This window comes from Crinia signifera, chromosome 12 (assembly GCF_055691185.1).
Source record: "Crinia signifera chromosome 12, ASM5569118v1, whole genome shotgun sequence".
Classification (NCBI taxonomy): domain Eukaryota; kingdom Metazoa; phylum Chordata; class Amphibia; order Anura; family Myobatrachidae; genus Crinia; species Crinia signifera.
This window is the reverse complement of record NC_139228.1, coordinates 10,021,547-10,042,914: the sequence shown is the minus strand read 5'-3', so window position 1 is coordinate 10,042,914 and position 21,368 is coordinate 10,021,547. Positions and strand designations below refer to the sequence as shown.

Below are 21,368 nucleotides of genomic sequence, written 5' to 3'. Positions count from 1 at the left end.
AGGGGGGGGGGCGGTCAAGCTGAAATCTAACTTGCAGTGTAAAAATAAAGCTGTCTAATATTTGTGGGCTACATGCAAATGCAGCCAGTATTTACCCTGCACAGAAATCATATAAATGTATGTGCCCCCCCCATCGCCTGGCAACATGGTATGACCCAGATAAAAGGGTACTCTTTACCTAGCACGGCGCCCATCGCGGCCATCAAATGCACTAAAAAACGGGTGCGACGCGATGCCCGCGATTTCCCATAGGGATCAATGTTAAAAGTGTGATTGGACGCGATTTTACTGTTCAATGCCTCAATGCCCGCGATTTTTCCATAGGAAACAATGTTAAATGGGCCACAGAGCCCTAATAGTGCCCCTGAAGTCTGAAATGGCCCCCACAATTGTTAACGCCACCCCACGATCAACGTGAACCCGAAGCGTGGCGAGCGCAGCGAGCCCGCGAGGGGCAGCGGTACACGTCCTCCGACCTTTTCATACCCCCACTATCCACGTCGGCGTGGAGTTGAGAATAGAATAGTGTGGCGAGCGCAGTGAGCCACCGAGCCCGAAGCGTGGCGAGCGCACGCGGATACCTTCACAGGTAAACGCGTCCCTTCGCGGGCTTCACAGGTATCCGCTGCGCTCGCCACGCTTCGGGCTCGGTGGCTCACTGCGCTCGCCACACTATTCTATTCTCAACTCCACGCCGACGTGGATAGTGGGGGTATGAAAAGGTCGGAGGACGTGTACCGCTGCCCCTCGCGGGCTCGCTGCGCTCGCCACGCTTCAGGTTCACGTTGATCGTGGGGTGGCGTTAACAATTGTGGGGGCCATTTCAGACTTCAGGGGCACTATTAGGGCTCTGTGGCCCATTTAACGTTGTTTCCTATGATTTTTTACCCCCGATGACCGCGATGGACATCGTGGGCGCCGTGCTAGTGTAGGTAAAGAGTACTGATAAAAGTTACACGGTTTCTTTGCTTTACTTGCAAACATGAAGCAGGCCATGATATCATTATATCTTATTAAGGGGTATGGGTCATTGGGTCGACTTATATTATGTTGACATGCATTGGATTGACCACAGAAGGTTGACATGGAAGGTCGACACAAGCATTAAGTTGACAATGGGAAGTTGACAGTCAAAATGTCAACATGAGTTTTTCACGTGTTTTTCAAGCCGACATGGCTCTGCCACCATCACCCATCCCCCGGGAGTGCACGGAAAGGTCCTGGTGGGAAATGTTGGGCACATGGCGAAACGCGTCAAAGTGCTCCTGACCTGCTGCTCTCTGCTGCAGTGTGTGGATTAGAGATGTGGGGGTTGGGCCACAATTAAACATTGAAGAGTAATTATATTAGTTGTGTATTTCCAGGGTTAGAACGTTATCTCACAACAGTACACCGCTGTATCAGCTTCTTAGTAATAACATATATATATTACCCCTATAATGACGTCTTTCTGTGCGTTTCTCACTCTTCAGGTGACTGGATGGGTCACAGTTATTGGTAGTCTTATTCTTACTACTATTACACTATTTCTATACACATTTATCCCTAAATATTACAATAACCATTTCTTAAGATAAATAACTGTGAAAAGCCCCAAAATGGCTTTGTTTCAATTCTTTTGAACAGCAATTTAAAAAAAAAAAAAAACAGAACATAAGGTGACCATACCGTTATCATATGGGGAGCTCACTTCAATCGCGGGAGACGCATTTATGCTGCTCTTACGGTAGCCCAGAGATTGTGTATTTTCTGTGCACTCAAGTGAGAGCACCAGAGCTCTGTGATTCTCAATGACCTACATGATGAAACGTCTGTACAGGTGGCAGAGTGATCAGGGCTGGCTCTACTAATCATATAGAATGTACAGATGAAACAGTCTACATGACTTTGGGATGACAGGTCGCGAGGTCGACATGGGTTTTTTCAGTTTTTTTTTACCCGAATGTCGACACAGTCGACATGGACACAGTTGGAAGTGAACCGCAGCCCCTCGCTTCGCTCGCCATGCTTCGGGCACGGTGCCTCGCTGCGCTCTTCACACTATTTTATTCTCCCACCACGCCCTAGTGGATGGTAGGGTATGAAATACCGCCTGTCGGCACATGTCGGGTCAAAAAACAGTGAAAAAACCCATGTTGACCTCGCGACCTGTCGACCCAAAGTCATGTAGACTGTTTCACCTGTACATTCTATATGTCGGTATTTTGACCTTGTCAGGATTTTAAATGTCTGGATTTTGTCCTTGTCGGTATTTTAAGTGTCAGTATTTTGTCCTTGTCGGTATTATGACCCTGTCGGGATTTTGACCGTCGGGATTTTGACTGCATCCCGTAAAAAATGCTACAGTGGACAGATACTATTCAATACTTTTTATACTTTACATAGATCCTTGGAACCCATCCTTGACCAATGTTACTGAATCCTTTTGAGCGGCAAACATGGAAAGTAAGTATTACAGAATATTACAACAAGAAGTCTTATCTCTGTCCTTTGTACCCACTGCTTCATGGCTACGACAATGGGTAAATGTCCGTCTCGGCTACGATAATGGATAAATGTCCATCTCCTCCATTATTCAGGTGAAGTCTGTCAGTTCAGCCAGAGGCTGCGTAACCTCCACAATTCCGCTCTGAGGATGATATACGAGTATATCCGGAATGATCTGGTCTACATTGTGGAGTCCGTGCATGCTCAGTCCCTTCTGAGTGAACTCAAGGCTCGGACTACACTTGAAGTAGAGGTATGAAACATTATTATGTATGTTTTCCTATACTCCTACACATAGGCGAATCTAGAATTATGGTAATGGGTGGTCCTAGATCTGGACTTAACAGCAGGGGGAGCTTTGCGCGGCAAAAAGGGGGTGTGGCCTCATGGGAAGGAGGCGTGGTATCACAAAAAGGGGTGTGGTATTACACTTTAGACTTTAGACCTGGGGTAGCCAACCCTGGTCCTCGAGAGCTACCAACAGTGCATGTTTTGCAGGTCTCCTCACAGAATCACAAGTGAGCTAATTAGCTCCACCTGTGGATCTTTTAAAATGTTTCAGTGAGTAATGAGTGCAGCTGTGCAGCAGCTAGGTTGTCTGGAAAATGTGCACTGTTGGTAGCTCTTGAGGGATAGGGTTGGCTACCACTGCTTTAGACCATACACAGTAATGCCCATTACACATTTTAGCAAACTCCGTAATACCCATTACACATAAAGCCACACGCCGTAATGCCAATTACACATTGTGCCACACATCATGATGCCCATTACATACTATATAACAAACCGTAATGCCCATTACATATGTGCCACATAAGCACTGCTTACCTACGTGCATATTGCTAGGGGGTTCTTGCTTGATGGTACCATAGTACCCATTACACATGATGCAACACACCATAGTACCGATTACACATGATGCCACACACTATAGTACCCATTACACATGATGCCGCACACCATAGTACCCATTACACATGATGCTGCACACATAATGTCCCTTACACATGATGCTGCACACATAATGCCCCTTACACATGATGCTGCACACATAATGCCCCTTACACATGATGCTGCACACATAATGCCCCTTACACATGATGCTGCACACATAATGCCCCTTACACATGATGCTGCACACATAATGCCCCTTACACATGATGCTGCACACCGTAATGCCCCTTACACATTAAGCCACACATTATGCGTAATGCCCCAACATACCGCCACTTGTAGCTTCCCTTAAGCAATGCCCCCAAAAGTGTCACTTACTGTTAATTTTTATATGAGCCTTCGCTGCTGCTGCAGGGAGAGATGGAGAGCGGTGCAGCTGCTTCTATGGGGAGAGGAGCAGAGTGCAGCGCAGAGCAGGATTTACCCGGGAATATGGTCCCAGGTTCATGCAGGGACATTCCCAGACTGACCCCTTATACACCTGACCAGCCTAGTCCCTGCATTTTCTGGTGTGAGGGGGAGACAACCACTCCCCTCTCCCTACTCCCCTTTAACCAACCAGCTATATCTTCAGAACCAACTGAGCCATTTACATGAGACCGGTATCATATTGAAGAACTTTTGAGTTGGCTTTGAATGATTTTAGTCCTGTGAAACTGGGCTGTTTGGTTCCAGAGAAATCTGCCCTCAAAGAACATAAACAGTCATGAAATTACATTTAAGAAATGAAAAAAAAAAAATGGTTTAACCTCAATATCCCTGGAACCAATTAACCCATATGGATCCAGACTGGTATCAGATTGAAGGCCCAGCGATTTGGGTTAGACTGAGATCAACCTTGAGCTTCAGTGATGCCGAAGGGGGAACTGGCAGCCGTTGAACTGCGTGGGGGTCGGAATTAGCGGGTCCCATGTTATCCTATAGGGTATGCCTGGCCAACCTGTGGCTCTCCAGATGTTGTCAAACTACAACTCCCATCATGCCTTGCCACAGTTTTGCTATAAGGGAGTGTTAAAACTGTGGCAAGGCATGCTGGGATTTTTAGTTTCACAACATCTGGAGAGCCACAGGTTGGCCTGTCCTGCTATAGGGAAAATGTTCCAGATTTGCCTGGCAGTATCTCCGGTTCCCAGGGGGCTAGAGACACGGGCCTGGGCTCGTTGGAAAGCCCCATCCCTCAGCTACAAAATGGGCTAATGGGTGGTCCTGTGCACCCCCGGACCACCCCCTAGATTCGCCTATGCTCCTACAAGAAACTTTAAATTATAAATAATCAAAAGACAAATCATAGTAGCTGACAGCATCCAGGCACATCAGCTACCAAAGCCTCCAAACCAGTGGTCTCCTCCAGGCACCCAATCATTCAAGGTATCAAAGATAGCCATGCTTGAACACAGATAGCTAAATTAAAACAAAATAGGTACTGATTAAGTAACCTGTGCTTAAGCATAGCTATCCTTGTAACCTGGGCCGTTAGGGAGTTTGGGAACTACTGCTCCAACCAATCAAGACAAGTTTTATAGCTTCTGAAAGAGATCCTAAGTAGGGATCAGCCTTATCGTAGGAAACTATATATCGGCTACGTGTCAAGGGTCATCTTTAACAATGAGGTTCAACACTGGCAAACATGGGCCCCGAATCCTAGGAGGATAATTATTGCGCAATAAAAATCATTTGCAAAGTTGCTTCATTCACTTTGCTCTGAAGAAATAATTGGAGGCGAGGGTCCACCACACTGAAGACAAGGCCTTCTCCTTGTCTCATGGTGAGAACGCTCTTGCTGAGCAGCAGATAGGCTTCAACTATATGAGTACCTTATCCAATGACTTCATTTGTGTTTTAGCGCTATGTACGAATGAGAAAAGACCTCGGCGCCTTCACGTTTTCGGTGAAATTGGTGGAAGACGTTTTGCTTGGCGGACGAGAAGCTGTGATAGGGTTTTTGGAAAGTCTCTACGCTCTAAAGACTGGCAGCTCAGATCCTAATCTACTGGCGGTGCTGGAGGAGATCAGTCACGCAGGTAACAACATTGCTGTCTCTCTATAGCAGACTCTTGTTGTACGTAGATGTGTTCCAATACAGTACCAAGTTACATCGCAACCGCCCTATTACATGGACTCACCTAAAACGTTGATGTCCATTTCTGCTCCAACCACCATATGTTGTATTTTGATCCTATAAGCTGTGTGGTCCGTGCTAACAGCTGCAAGACAATGACTTGCTGGAATGTTATTTTATATTATTTTACTTATGTGACACAAAACATATGACTATGTTAAAGTAATAAATCATCGGCTTCATCTCAATTTGTCAGAACTCAAATAATATTCTAATTTTCTTGAACTTGTATAATGAAGTATAAAGTCCAGGTGAATTATAGAAGGTATAAAGTACCCTGTGCTGTAGTTTATGGTCCTGATTCTGAAGGGGGGGGAAGTTACTAAGATGGGAGTTCGATTTCAGATGGGATGTTGCTATAGGCAACAAATCTGATACTATAAACGGTGCTGCAGTTACGCCTGTGACTAATTCATGTATGGGAGAGACTCGCAGACATAAATCACTGCTCCGCTGCACCCCCCGGCATCACCCTGCACCCGACGCAGGCTCTATGAGTCTATGATACGTCACCACGGTTTACACAATTATTTAATGCATAGTTAATTGAGGCCAAGAACCAATAATATCACCACAGAACTACGAGATGACTAATTATGATATAAACAGTATGGAAGAGACATTGGGGCAGATGTATTAAGCCTTAACAAGAGATAAATGCAAGGGTGATAAAGAGATAAACATCCAGCTAATCACCTGCTAACTGCCATGTTACAGCCTGTGTTCGAAAAAAGTCAGTGAGAGTCAGTAAGGAGGTGATTGGCTGGTCCTTTATCTCTCCTTATCACCCTTGCACTTATCTCTTGTTAAGGCTTACTACATCTGCCCCAATGTGCCTTATATAATGCTTACATCGTCATATTTTAAAACCGCTAAATTAATCCTAAAACTAGAAACAAACTAAAAATGACAGAAACAATTTTTCTTAACGATCGGTCACCTAATAGTTCGGAATAGACTAAAAATCCGAGAAAACAAGGTTACGCTTAATAAACTCAGCTGACTGACTGTTAATGATCAGAACTAATGCATTGCAAACCTTGAACCCACAGGTGGCCAGGAAAACATGGACTGTTGGTAGATCACAAGGATCAGTTTAGGGCTTTACACCTTTGCAGTCCATATATATATACATATATATATATATATATAAATTGGGTTTGGCGGCCTGGCACTCACCCAACGGGGTACAGCTGCCTGGGTGCCTTCCGGATACAGTGAATAGTAGAAAGAACTCACAACAGCGGCACTCAGCAGGAACTTTTCAACGTGTGTATTCAAAAACCAATATCCAACGTTTCGGGGACCGTAGTGCCCCTTTGTCAAGGTGTGGGTTACCCACACCTTGACAAAGGGGCACTACGGTCCCCGAAACGTTGGATATTGGTTTTTGAATACACACGTTGAAAAGTTCCTGCTGAGTGCCGCTGTTGTGAGTTCTTTCTACTATATATATATATATATATATATATATATATATATATATATATATATATTTATATCGGAATCACAAAAATGTAAATAAAAATGATTCAGCGGTTACATGAGGTGTGAATCCTGTTTGCAACTGATGCTCTCATCCAGTGTTCTTGTTGTGTTTAGGTGACACTCTGGTACATCAGATCATGCTGGATGAACATGGCCACACCCTGAAGCCTGAGCTGAGAGGTATCTACTAGTCCATTGATTTAGAGGTCCTGCTTTCCAGGCTTGCGGAGACTTCACATGTTTCAGTAACATTTTGGGTTTTGGGTGGTGCAGTGGCAGCCACAGAGTTCCTCAAGTTATCACAGAAGACGTTGTATCGCTGATGGTCATCGCGTGCAGTGAGATTATGAGGGCCCTAAACAGTAATTTAGAAATTGGGCCAGTGGGCAAATGGGCCTATTCTTTCGTTGGATGCACTGCATAAGGCTATAAAAGTGCGCTGGTTGTAGATAAACCAATTATGGTTATCGCATTATGCTGCTTATTATTCTTTGGCCAGCCAGCCTTATTTACGAGTGCACCCAAAGCTTGTTGTCCCCTTGGTTTAATAGCCTTTAGCATGGCTATTGACGTATTTCCATCCATTTTTATCTTCCTAAGAGTAACGATAAAGCAGCCACAATGCCAAGTTAATGATGATGATTATTATTGACCTACTATATCTCCTCTTTGTTGTGTCCACATTAAAACAAGCTGCAGGTATCTTAAAATACATACACTGAACAGGAATATTGTGGCCGTCGCTTCAGTGATGTATGGGGAACGCATTTGTGTCCAGCTCTAAAGCAGGCCCTGCCTTGCAAGATAGAAAAAAATACTTATGTCTTGTAGATCATCCTGTGAGGAGATCAGGGTAGGGGTGCTCTCATCTGGAGTAGATGGGAACTGCCAAACATACAGCAGCCAGTAAAAACACACACCAGTCCAAGGTTTTCGTGTAATCTAGCCGTTTTTATTTTTTTTCCCACCCAGACATCCAAGAACATCATAAACAACATCTGCTGGAGAAAACTCAGAATCTTGTGGAGAACAAGCCACCAGGGTCTAAGCAGGGAGAACAAAGTTTCTACATTTCAGAACGTTTTGTTAACCTGATTGTTGTCTCAAATAATCAAGTCCGGCAGCATTCTCGAAATGAGCTAATAAAGACTGGGGTAAAACATGAGCGATGCATGTATAAAACCAAGACTGGTATGGAGCATATTGACTCCAACAGACTGTTCCGTTGGTGTCATCGATCAAGAAGTGTGCCCAGGACAGTGATGGTAAGAGGAGTCCCGGGAGTAGGGAAGACCACACTGATGCAGAAGTTTGTTTATGACTGGGTGAAGGGAAAGCTCTATCAAAGATTTGCGTTTGTCTTCTTCTTCAAATTCCGTGAGCTCAACAGGCTGGGGGACGTCAGCTTGGAGTCCATGATTCTTCAGCAATACCCATATCTGCAGTGTCAGTTGGGCAGCATCCTAGAGGATCCAGATAAGCTACTCTTTATCTTTGATGGCTTAGACGAGAGTGGTCACCAAATGGATTTCAGATCAAGCCAACTATGTCATAATTCGAAACAGGTTGAAAACTTTGGTGCGATTGTGGTCAGTTTGGTTAAGCAGTCACTTCTGGAGGGCTGTAACGTACTTATAACTAGCCGCCCAGCCAAATTGGCATCCATTGATACTGGGGTCTTCCATCGGTTATCAGAAATCATGGGATTCTTCCCCAGGGAAAGACAGATTTACTTTGAACATTTCTTCAGAAACAAGGAACTATCGGACAAGGCATTTAATTATGTTAGGGAGAATGACCTACTGTACACTTTCTGTTATATTCCATCCTACTGCTGGATCATCTGTACGGTACTATCAATGTGCCTCAAGTCCCAACTGACAAACCAAGAGCAGATGATGGTCTCAATGCCCAAAACTGTCACTCAACTCTTTGTGACTTTTGTTGCCAATATTTTGGCCAATCACAGCCAGGATCGAAGTGGTTACAAACACTTGTTGACTTCCATGGGCTGGATGGCAGAACATGGTGTAATGAGTCACATCATTATATTTGATAAATGTCATCTGGAATCATTCAAGGTGGACACTTCCTCCCATCTCTTGTCAAGTTTCATGACGGAATCCAGTGAACCTCCCAACGTGAGCTTTTCCTTCCTACATCTCACCATCCAGGAGTTTCTCGCAGCTTTAGTCCATTACATGAACTGTTCTCCCGAAAAACTGCAGAAATCGCTCAATGAGGCCAAATCCTATGAAGACAATCGCGGCGAAATATTTCTTCGTTTCCTGTGCGGTCTGTCCGATATTTCCACTTGGTCAATTTTAAAGCCTTATCTGGGCGAGATGTATACTCAGACTCCAAAACTTGTCATCTCCTGGCTCAAGCAGTCCATACTTGAAGTATGGAAGGAGGACGAGTACAAAGACGACAAGAGGCAGCTTCTCAACGTGTTTGTCTATCTCTACGAGACGCGGAATAAGGCGCTTGTGCGAGAATCCCTTGGGTCATATAAAAGTTTTGACTTCTCCTATGTCCACCTGGCGCCATTGGACTGCAGTGTTTTTCCGTTCATCCTTGAATCTTGCATAGAGACAGAAAAACTTAATTTAGAGTCAAGTAAAATTCAAAAAGAGGGACTGGAGAGACTTTTACCAGGTCTCCACAATGTCCAGGAGCTGAGGTATAAACTCATTAGGAATTCTTGTTATTTCTACAATTATTGAGATCCAGATATTGTCCATCCGTTCCTGCCCACCCCACAGTATATGCTTACAAACCTGGAGCAGGATTTCATGGTTTAAGATTATTGTGTATTTGGGGTTGGATTTGTATTCTGTGACATCCATTAGTCATAATGGGATATGGTCACCTGGTCGACCTAAAGATGGTTGACAATCATTAGGCTAGACACCAATAGTCGATAAACTGCAAGGTCGACATTGGTCTCGGTCGAAATGGGACAAGGTCGACAGTACATTAGGTCGATACAAGCATTAAGTTGACATGGTCTAGGTTGACAGTTAAAAGGTGGACATGGGGGTTTTTCACTGTTTTTTGAGCCAACATGTGCCGACAGGTGGTATTTCATGCCCTACCATCCACTAGGGCGTGGTGGGAGAATAAAATAGTTTGCCCGAAGCATGGCGAGCGCACGCGGTGCACTTAATTCTGTGTTCATGTCGGTTGTGTCGACATTCGGGTAAAAAAACAGTGAAAAAAACTTTTTTGACTGCCGACCTAGACCATGTCGACCTAATGCTTTTGTCGACCTAATGACCTGTCTACCTGTCCCATGTTGACCTAATGACTGTCGACCATCTTTAAGTCAACCATATGATCCATACCCGTCTTAATGGTGACATGTTCACAATGTTGACCTGATTACAATGTCGACCGATGGAGTAGGGTTTCCGTTACCTGCTCAGCTGGTGTCTTGTGTTCTGGCTGTAAGGTGACGTCGGTTTGTTTTTTTGCCAAGACCCTTACCTGGACTACGTCGCGCTGGGACAGGTGAGTATGGTTTCCTTCCACAGCTTCCCAAATGGATTTCGTCGGATCCAGACAGCGACAGCGACGGTCGACATGGAGCCAGAAGACGACACAGGACCAGAAGACCGCCGACACAGGGCCAGGGCGACCTATGGAAAGAAGATAGGTAAGTATTAGTATGTGTGGGCTTTGTATGTATTAAAGTTTTATTTTAAAAGTGTGTCAGTGTGTTTTGTGTACTATTTTTTTAACTGTGGAACTACAAGTGCCAGCGGGCCCTTTAATGCCCAGCAGGCTGGGACTTGTGGTTCTCCAAGTCCCAGCTTGCTGGCACTTGTAGTGCCACAGTAAAAAACAATAGTTTAATCTATTTTTTTACACCACTATCAGCTCGATGCCCACCGCCCAGGGGCATCGAGGACAGTACCAGGCTTCAGCCTGGTCAGGTAAGTCCTGGAGGGGGGGGACCCCTTCATTGGGGGGGTCCCCACTCCCCCAGGGCCCCTGGCCAGGCTGACTGGTCGGTAGGGTTAATGTTTTGGCCGCGGGAACTTATATCATAAGTGTCCCCCGGCTGTGACATTACCCTGCTGGCTGGTTGTGCCTGGGACTGGTTCTTAAAATACGGGGGACCCCTAGTCATTTTGTCCCCCATATTTTGGGAACCAGCCCCGGACCTGGAGCCTGGGGCTGGTTGTTAAAAATCGGGGAACCCCTATTTGTCGGGTTCACTGATTTTTAATTACCGGCCCCGGCTCCTTCAGCCTGGTGCTGGTTACAGCTGAGGGGGGGACCCCACGCCGTGTTTTTTTTTAATATTTATTTTTTTTTTCAATTTTTTACACTGCAGCCTGCACGGATCTGACTGATCCGTGCAGGCTAAAACGCAAATAGAACAGGAAAATGGTGTTCTATTTTCCTGTCGTATTTGCGTGGGTGTTTCACACCACTTAGCAGCCGTATTATCCGGCTGCTTAGTAAATCAGAAACCACCATTCTTTTGAATGGTGATTTCTGTCGTATCCTATCGATGGTGTAGGACATTCGTATTTGTAACTACAAATACGAATGTCCCATCTTTAGGACTACGAATTGTTGTATTTTTGGGATTGTAAATCCCGAAAATACAAATTTGTAAAAAAAAAAGGTGTATTTCTCCCTACGAATACACCTTTTTTCTACGAATTCATTTTGGTAAATGTCCCCCCATATCTTTTCAATGTTCGACTTCTATATTTTCCCCTTTTATTATATAGAGTACCTATTATCGAAAGAGTCTGTCTCTCCAGTGTAGCCTATGACCATCACTTTTCTTTCTGCAGCCTTCGCGACAACAATCTGATGGACGCTGCTGTGCCGCTTATATGTTGTACATTAAGTCATCCTGCCTGTAAGGTTCAGAAGCTCTGGTAAGTAGTCAGCTCTGTGTGTGGACTCATGATTACAGTTTACCTCAATTCGGTCAAATGTTTAGTTGAATCTTGCCAAAACGATTCATTTATTCTGCTTACAAATCCCAGTTGGCTCCAATTTGCAGAGTTCCAGCTCTGTGACGCCCTGATCAGGTGCATAACTACCGTTGGTGCAGCAGGTACATTGTACCAGGGCCCCTGAGGACATTATGTCAGGCATTATATGTACTGTAAGGGCATTGATAATAGGGGCATTGTAAAGGGCAGTATGTTTATAACTGCATCTAATAATGTGTGACATGTGTAAAGCAGATCAAGTGTGTCATTATGTTTAGAAGGGCATTAATTATGGGTGTCATACGATGTAAGGGGCATCATGTGTAAAAGGGAATTTAGGTGGTATAATGTGTATAAGGCCAATACTGTGTGGCAATATGTATATAACGGCATTACTAATTTGTGCTCACAGTAGTGTCATTTATACACCTAACACTCACAGTAATCCTGCTCATTGCACACGCAAACAGTAGTAGTGTCGCATACAATGCCCACAGTTGTAGTGTCTTTTATACACATAATACCGACAGTAGTAGTGTCACACACAGTGCCCACAGTAGTGTCTGTTATACACATAATGCCCACAGTAGTAGTGTCACACGCAATGCCCACATTAGTAGTGTCTTTTATACACATAATGCCAAAAGTAGTAGTGTCACACACAATGCCCACAGTAGTGTCGGTTATACACATAATGCCCACAGTAGTAGTGTCACACAATGCCCATAGTGTAGGTTATACACATAATGCCCACAGTAGTAGTGTCACACACAGTGCCCACAGTAGTGTCTGTTATACATATAATGCCCACTTTAGTAGTGTCACACACAATGCCCACAGTAGTGTCAGTTATACACATAATGCCCACAGTAGTAGTGTCACACACAATGCCCATATTGTAGGTTATACACATAATGCCCACAGTAGTAGTGTCACACACAGTGCCTACAGTAGTGTCTGTTATACACATAATGCCCACAGTGGTAGTCACACACAGTGCCCACAGTAGTGTCTGTTATACACATAATGCCCACAGTAGTAGTGTCACACACACACAGTGCCCACAGTAGTGTCTGTTATACACATAATGACCACAGTAGTAGTCACACACAGTGCCCACAGTAGTGTCTGTTATACACATAATGCCCATAGTAGTAGTGTCACACACAGTGCCCATAGTGTAAGTTATACACATAATGACCACAGTAGTAGTGTCACACATAGTGCCCACAGTAGTGTCTGTTATACACATAATGCCCACAGTAGTAGTACCGTACACAGTGCTCACAGTAGTAGTGTCTGTCATACACATAATGCCCACAGTAGTAGTGTCACACACAGTGCCCACAATAGTGTCTGTTATACACATAATGCCCACAGTAGTAGTGCCACACACAGTGCCCACAGTAGTAGTGTCTGTTATACACATAATGCCCACAGTAGTAGTGTCTCACACAGTGCCCACAATAGTGTCTGTTATACACATAATGCCCACAGTAGTAGTGCCACACACAGTGCCCACAGTAGTAGTGTCTGTTATACACATAATGCCCACAGTAGTAGTGCCACACACAGTGCCCACAGTAGTAGTGCCTGTTATACACATAATGCCCACAGTAGTAGTGCTGCACACAGTGCCACAGTAGTAGTGCCTGTTATACACATAATGCCCACAGTAGTAGTGCCACACACAGTGCCCACAGTAGTAGTGCCTGTTATACACATAATGCCCACAGTAGTAGTGCTGCACACAGTGCCACAGTAGTAGTGCCTGTTATACACATAATGCCCACAGTAGTAGTGCCGCACACAGTGCCCACAGTAGTAGTGTCTGTTATACACATAATGCCCACAGTAGTAGTGCCACACACAGTGCCCACAGTAGTAGTGCCTGTTATACACATAATGCCCACAGTAGTAGTGCCACACACAGTGCCCACAGTAGTAGTGCCTGTTATACACATAATGCCCACAGTAGTAGTGCCGCACACAGTGCCCACAGTAGTAGTGTCTGTTATACACATAATGCCCACAGTAGTAGTGCCACACACAGTGCCCACAGTAGTAGTGCCTGTTATACACATAATGCCCACAGTAGTAGTGCCACACACAGTGCCACAGTAGTGTTGGCTTTACACATGCCCACAGTCGTAGTGCCGGACGGTATTCAAATGTCTCACATACCATGTCTAGGTCAATAGGTCGATACCAAAAGGGTAACATGCACAAGGTCGGTACTGACAAAAGAGCGACACAAATAAAAGGTTCATGACAGTGGTCTACACAGAAAAAGGTTGACATGAGTTTTCCACAATTTTCCCCTTGTGTATGACTGCAATGCTTTATCATCCACATGGACTCTGAATGGTAAAGTGTGCGCAGCGGTAGTGTCGAGTGCAGGAGTAGTGGGGCGAGGCACCTGACCCAAGGCATGGTGAGCGAAGCCAACCAGGGGACGTGGTACACTCAGCTGCTGCTGCCGTAGGGGCGCCCTGATCATTTCTTGCCCCCTTACACCCACCCCCACTAATAAGGGCAATTTGTTGCTGCAGGACACACATCCTGACTTTTATGTTCCCCATTTGTAATAATGGGGATAGCAGCTTCATGTCAGGTGTATTGTGATACGTACACTGCGATGTGCACATCAGCCTTTGTCTATATCACACCATTTACAAATCCCGCATCAAAGTGCATGAGAACAGGTCTGAGGCTCTGTTAGTAAAGTCATCCTATAAATCCCTTATACTGTTCTGTTCTCCGTGTACAGTCTGAGTGACAATAGCCTGACAGACGCTTCCTGCTCCCGCCTGGCATCTGCGATAAGTACCAACCAGTCCCTGAGGAGCCTGGATCTGTCCTATAATAACCTGGAGGGTCCTCACTTCAGTGACCTGATGACGGCTCTGTGCAGTGCCACATGTAGGATAGAGGAGATAATGTGAGTATACGAGGACGGGCTGTTGGCTGTATTATGGCACCCGCAGGGCATGGGAAGAGCTTGTGAGATCCAGGAGATCCCAGGATCCTAGATCTGTCCCCCCTTGTTAGCAATGCGACAAATAGAGTTCTCTATAATATATTGTTCCAGCCATCTCTTTTCACATTATATAGGTAGAGATGTACTAAGCCTTAGAGAGAGACAAAGTGGAGAGAGATAAAGTACCAGCTTGCAGGTTCCTTACTAGTGCTGCAGGGTAAGGGGCACTGTTGGTGGTACTTACCTGTTTTACTTTCATTGAGGCCCAGGGATCTCCTTTCCATACCACTTCCATCACTAATACCTATGCAATATTCATGAACATAACTTTGTTATTCAGCCACACTGTCTTTTATTATAATTGAAGATGATGACATACCTCAGGATTCAAACCCATCACCTTTGACATTGCAGACTGAATAAAAAAAAGGGTACTTGTGTATTATCACGGCGCCCTGTATGCTAGCGTAGTCCATACGTCCATATTAAGTGCACAGGAGTGCTTATACAATGAAATATCGCATGGGATAGGACGGCACCATAGACAGGGTGCGATCCGATGCGATGCGATACGATATTTCATTGTGTAAGCACCCATGCTATGAGATATGATCCGATAAGAGTACTTATACAATGAAATATCGCATGGCACCATACAGTGGATGCGATCCGGTGCAATCCAATATTTCATTGTAGAAGCACCTATGCTATGACGTGATGGGTGCTTACTATTTTACGCAGCTATACTATTCTTTTGCGTCACCACCGTAGAGTGGCGAGCGGTGGTGGAACATGTCCTACGACCTTTTCATACCACCACTCTCCACGTCGGTGTGAAGTTGACTTTATAAAGTGTGGCGAGCGCAGCGAGCCACCAAGCCTGAAGCGTGGCGAGCGTACGCGGAATACATGTAAAGTAATACGTGCCCCTCGCAGGGCTCACTGCGCTCGCCACGCTTTATAAAATCAACTCCACGCCAACGTGGATAGAGGGGGTATGAAAAGGTCAGAGGATGCGTTCCGGCGCCGCTCGCCACGCTTCGTGGTGGCGTTGTCTGAGGACGCATTCCGCCACCGCTTGCCATGCTTTGGGGTGGCGTGGGTAGTGGTGGCCTGCAGTATCATACATCTGACACAGTAATGACGACGTGTTAACGAATATCTGTAATTTACTTAATAAATTAAAATGAAAAAGCATAATGAATTAATCACATTAATTACAATAAATAATGATAATAATGACAAAGAATCACAACATTAATGAAGAAAAATAATGAAAGAAAATATGTAAAAAAAAAGTCCATCAGCTTTAGGAAGGAGCGTAAGTGGTCTAAGGATGCGTTGAAAAGGGTTATCACCACACAAAGTTTTTCGCCACATAAACTCTTGTACATATGACTGGAGATGGTGGCGTGCTGTGCCTCTTTGGCGCTTATTGTGCAATTTGCATGCGCCCCAAAAGACGCTCCACATTCTGAGCATGAACCCCTGTGTCCGGGTCTATAAAATTTACTCTGTGGTTTACTTGGGCATGCTGATAACCAGCCACTTGCAACTGTTCGGTTCCGTATGCCCGCCAGCAGTCTGAATAAATAGTAGTGCCGGGCTCAATATTTTAATTTATAGCCGCCATCAAAGTGGTGGCATCACGTCTGGGCACCATGGTGAGGAAACACTGTCCAGTTTGACAGCAAATTCCCCCAAAAATCCACGTACATACGGCCGACATTGCTCTTACGCTTGACAAACAAGCTCTCATCGACCTCCACGATGTGCCCTGGCCTGCAGATACGCCATTGTGGCTACGCCATGAGGTCCATGGTACAAGCCTCCCGCATCCATCTGTTATACAGGACCGCTGTCTTCTTTGATATCTCCAGCTGTCGCTCACAGTAGTCGATGGGTGTGAGCTCCTGGGCCCAGGAATATATGAAGCGCACCAAGGTGTCAAAAGTATAAGGGGCACCCTGGAAACCAATGGGTCACTCTGAGACGCACGCTCTCAGATGGCACCACCACATACACTCCTTCACTGACAGCTACATAGCGTGCACATTAGCGCAATTCTGCGTCAGCGGAAGGAGATCATGCTGCTGGAAGAAGTGGATAGCCTCCTCCTCAGGCAAGCTTAACATGTTCATAGATACAGCCATTTGCGATACTTGCGATACTTCACCAGCAGCTCTGAGGAATGCTTCCATTCCTGTCAGAAAATCACCTCAGATTGATTCTGACAGGATCTGACAGGGGGCGGGAATGACAGGGAGCTGGAACGGGAGCGGTACTGAAATCGCATCGCACGCCACTATAACGTGACATGCGATGCAATGCGATTTCAGTACAGTACCGTACGTAAGGAAACTGGGCTCCGTGATAATACACAAGTACCAAAAAAGTTAAGTGAATGTCACAGGCACCAACAAGTCTAGTTACAGCACTAGGGGCAGGGAATAAAAAATTGTCGATTAACAGTTCATTTATAAATCTCAAATATTTTATGATTGGTATTCTATTTGATCAAGTACGAGGCATTTCACAACCGTCATTTCAGTATAACCCGTCATATAGCGGCATTATACTTTATTATTAGAAAGACAGAAAATAGTGGCCATATTACTGATTGTTTCCTGTAAGGGGATACTGGATTTCCCTTATCTCGTGGAGGTCTCAGACCATACTCTGTGACGGTCATTCATGTAGTACACTCTGGTGCTGTGTTCTTGATTCCGTGATATTATGAAATAAGCTCTTGTGTTCCTGTGCTTTTCTTCTAGTTTGATTCGTAGCGGCCTAACAGATACCTCTTGTTGTCACTTGGCGTCTGGGCTGCGCCACAGTCATGCCCTCCGGAAACTTGACCTGACCGATAACAGACTGGAGGGTCCTCACTTCAGTGATTTCATGTCCGCTCTGTCCAGTCCAACATGCAGGATAGAAGAGTTAATGTGAGTAGAACAGGTTTTTGGGGAGGGGAGCGTGCACGGGTGTGGTATAGGGGTCTGACAGTCGGGATCCAATTAAGCCCCTTGCGGGCTCGCTGCGCTCGCCACGCTGCGGGCAGGTTGGCCCGCTACGCGAGCCACCTATTCTATTCTCCCTCTATGGGGGTTGTGGACCCCCATGAGGGAAAATAGCGGGTGGCCTTCGGGAACCTGGCTGTCTGTGTTTTGACAGTCAGGATCCCGACGTCGGGTGAATGCCTGCCGCCATCCTGTCCGGCACCCGTGTGCACAGTGAAGCCACACCCCCTATCACATTCCTGGCACATCTGCCCCTGTTACCTACTTGGCGAGGGCGCTGTATTTGCTACCTATTTACAGTTTATTTCTCTTTGCTTCTGCGGACAGCTCAGAATTGGTTTTTAAATAAGACCTTTTTGTACAGATGCACTTCACATTTTGGTACAGTCTGAATGAGGTTCATTATGTTCTAATGAGACTTGGAGGAAGGGTACGCAGGACAACCCTAACTAGCTGAATAAGTGTGTTCTCTTCCTGTGTCTTCCTGTACGACCTGATACGGACCTGTTGTGATGCTGGATTCTGATGAACGTAGAGGCAGGTGTATTAATCCTGTGAAGTGATAAAGTGGAAGGTAATAACACAGCAGCCAATCAGCTCCTGTCATTTTTCAAATGCAGTCTGCAACGGCAGTTAGTACCTGATTGGCTGGTGCCTTATCACCTTTCACTTTATCACTTCACCAGGCTTAATACATCTGCCTCTTAATTCCTAGAAGGGTTTGGTATATTGCTCATTTACTCTCCGTAATCATTGCATGCTTCCCCTACAGCTTGAATTGCAATGGCAGGCTGATGGAGACCTCCTCTGTTCAGCTGGCATCAGTATTAAGTCTTAACCAGTCCCTGAGGACACTGAACCTGGTTGGAAGCTGTCTTATTGGTCCTCTCTTCATGGACTTGATGGCCGCAGTGTCCAGCCCAACATGCAAGCTGGAGGAACTTATGTGAGTATAACAGAACTGTTGCGGATGATCTATCTCACCACGGTAGGGGCAGGGTGGAGAGACAATGTGGCTCAGGTAAAGATTCTTCAGGCTCAGGCCTCTGGGTTAGGGCCCAGGTCAGATTGAGTGGTGGACAAAGTTGGTCGAATAGTAACTTCTCCAGTGATGTGGTCTTCTAGGTTCCTTGGCCTGCTCCCTTCTACCTGGTACACGGTCGGTTGGGTTTTCAGGTGTTTTCGGAGAGGTCTTGGATACATCTCCATAGAGAAAAAAAGTACATGGGCAGTTTTTGTGGTGGTGGTGACGGGTAATTAGGGCGCCATGAATGTGCTACTTGCCCATAGCATTGTAGGTGATAATGATTACTGATCTGTATAATGGTGCAATCTTCTCCTGATCTTCTCCTGGTTCAGCCTGAGAGATACCAGCTTGGCTGATGGATCCTGCTCCCAGCTGGCAGCGGCGTTACCGTATAATCGGTCTCTCAGGGCGCTTGACTTGTCATATAATAACCTGGCTGGTCCTCGCCTCTGCGACTTGATTACAGCTCTGTCCAGTCAGACGTGCCGGATAGAGGTGTTACTGTGAGTATAAGGGACCTTTTGTACTGTGTGTGGAACTGGGTAGATGGAAATGCCAAAAGATGGGGGAGATGCATCAAGCAGTGAAAAGAGCTGAACTATAGTAGTTGCCTAAAGCAGCCAATCAGCTTTCAACTGTCTTGTTGTAGACTGTGTTAAATCAAGGGCAGTTACCTGCTTAGTTGCTATGGGCAACTTCTCCACTGTTTCTCCCCCTCGTATCACATATTGTTATAGAAATGACATGTGATGCGCATTTATCATGAAAATACCTATTTGGTATGAAACCTAGATATCATATGAAGATGGGGGGGGGGGCAGAAAAATAAAAACTAGTCTTGTATGTTGTCCTTATTTCCCAGAGCTCTCCACATGATTCCATACAGTGTCTGGCTGTCAGCACTTTGATTGGTGGATAACTCCATTCATCCATCAATCAGCATGCTAAGAACCATTCACTGTCTGTAAGCCAGCAAGGGGGCAAGTAGAGAATGGTGCATTCTGATTGGTGAATATCACCAGCCATCCACCAATTAGCATGAAGACAGCTATTCAGAGTGATCGGGCACCATTCTCTATCTGCATACTTGCAGATGCACAAGAGCCCACAACTAGAGCCTCTATGCATGCACCCCAGAGCTGACACTTTACCCTCCGCACCAAAGCCTGGCATTTAGTACATACGGAAATTTGGGGGGGTGGGGTTAGTTAGCCCATTTTCCCTTTAGTACCTCCCAACCTCCCACCCCGTGTCTTTTGTAAGAAGGATTTATTCATAGCTACTAGCTGAACCCTATAACTATCTATCTCCCACAGGCTGGAGAAGATCGGGGTGACAGATAAGTACGCCCCGATATTGGCGGCACTGAGTGACAGCAAGAGTCTCACCCATTTGGACCTAAACCGTAACAATTTGTCCGATGCTGTGTCCATCCCCATCCGGGAACAAATTCTGAGGTCACGGAGCCTGAAGGAGCTCAAGTAGGTGCAACAGAAAAGATGGCAGCTGTTCCCTTACAGGACCCATTGTATGTTACACTGACTTGGCAATGGCTTAGGGCTGCATAGGACGATTCTTCGCCGGTAATCCTCATGTACTTGCTCCCTATATAATAATACGGAATTTGTTGTGAAGTGTTGGGCACACCGTTGGCCACTAGAAGGTGCCCCACAGAGAAATTTGAGCGTTGCTACGTTCTCCCTGTGTCAGCCTAGTTCCTCCTTGTCAAACATTTTACCTTTTGTAGGAGGACCTGCTCTAGAGTCCACTCTGGAGACCTCCTATAAAACTTAAGGTGACCATTTTCTTTTCTTACTTCCAGATTCTCATTCAAAACATTTACCAGACGAGACGCTCGAGCCGGGCACGTAGGGGATTGGATGGTGGATGGACTATTACACCTATGTTAGTGTGTCTTCAAGTTCTGACGGTGTATGAGGTTCATCAGTAATCGTCCTCATCAGAACTCCAACTGCCACAATGTTCTACTTGCTAAAAGCTATCAGGCCGCACTTATAGAGTCGGAACCATGGTAGGTTCCAAACACTGTTGCAATCAAGACTGCTGATATGCCGTACTATCTGTCATTTTACCAAAGACTGGTAAAGGACTAACTATGGATCCTGGTGGGGGACTAAAGATGGACCCTGTGTAATGTTAGGCAGTATACAGTTCTATTGAGGGGAGGGAGATGGGCATGTGGGAATGTGAGGTCCAACCCATGATACATCTCGGGACCACATCTCTAGGATAGAACTTTATATCGTTCTTTGCCCTCCAAAGTTCTACTCTCGTGCCAAGGACGGACATATTACACAGGGACATGGCG

At 45.5% G+C, this 21,368-nt stretch overlaps 1 protein-coding gene across 1 annotated transcript in view; it reads left to right on the top strand.

Moving 5' to 3' along the window:
* The window catches only part of LOC146050297 (uncharacterized), a 67,808-nt gene that overhangs the window by 28,677 nt on the left and 17,763 nt on the right, over positions 1 to 21,368 (top strand). Inside the window, exons 12-22 of the mRNA XM_083167224.1 lie at positions 2,580 to 2,740; positions 5,288 to 5,465; positions 7,166 to 7,231; positions 8,024 to 9,734; positions 11,866 to 11,952; positions 14,783 to 14,953; positions 17,767 to 17,937; positions 18,785 to 18,958; positions 19,372 to 19,542; positions 20,356 to 20,520; positions 20,862 to 21,071. Coding sequence (XP_083023350.1) covers positions 2,580 to 2,740; positions 5,288 to 5,465; positions 7,166 to 7,231; positions 8,024 to 9,734; positions 11,866 to 11,952; positions 14,783 to 14,953; positions 17,767 to 17,937; positions 18,785 to 18,958; positions 19,372 to 19,542; positions 20,356 to 20,520; positions 20,862 to 20,949 — 3,143 coding nt within the window. The 3' untranslated portion in view covers positions 20,950 to 21,071. The remainder of the gene's footprint in view (positions 1 to 2,579; positions 2,741 to 5,287; positions 5,466 to 7,165; positions 7,232 to 8,023; positions 9,735 to 11,865; positions 11,953 to 14,782; positions 14,954 to 17,766; positions 17,938 to 18,784; positions 18,959 to 19,371; positions 19,543 to 20,355; positions 20,521 to 20,861; positions 21,072 to 21,368) is intronic.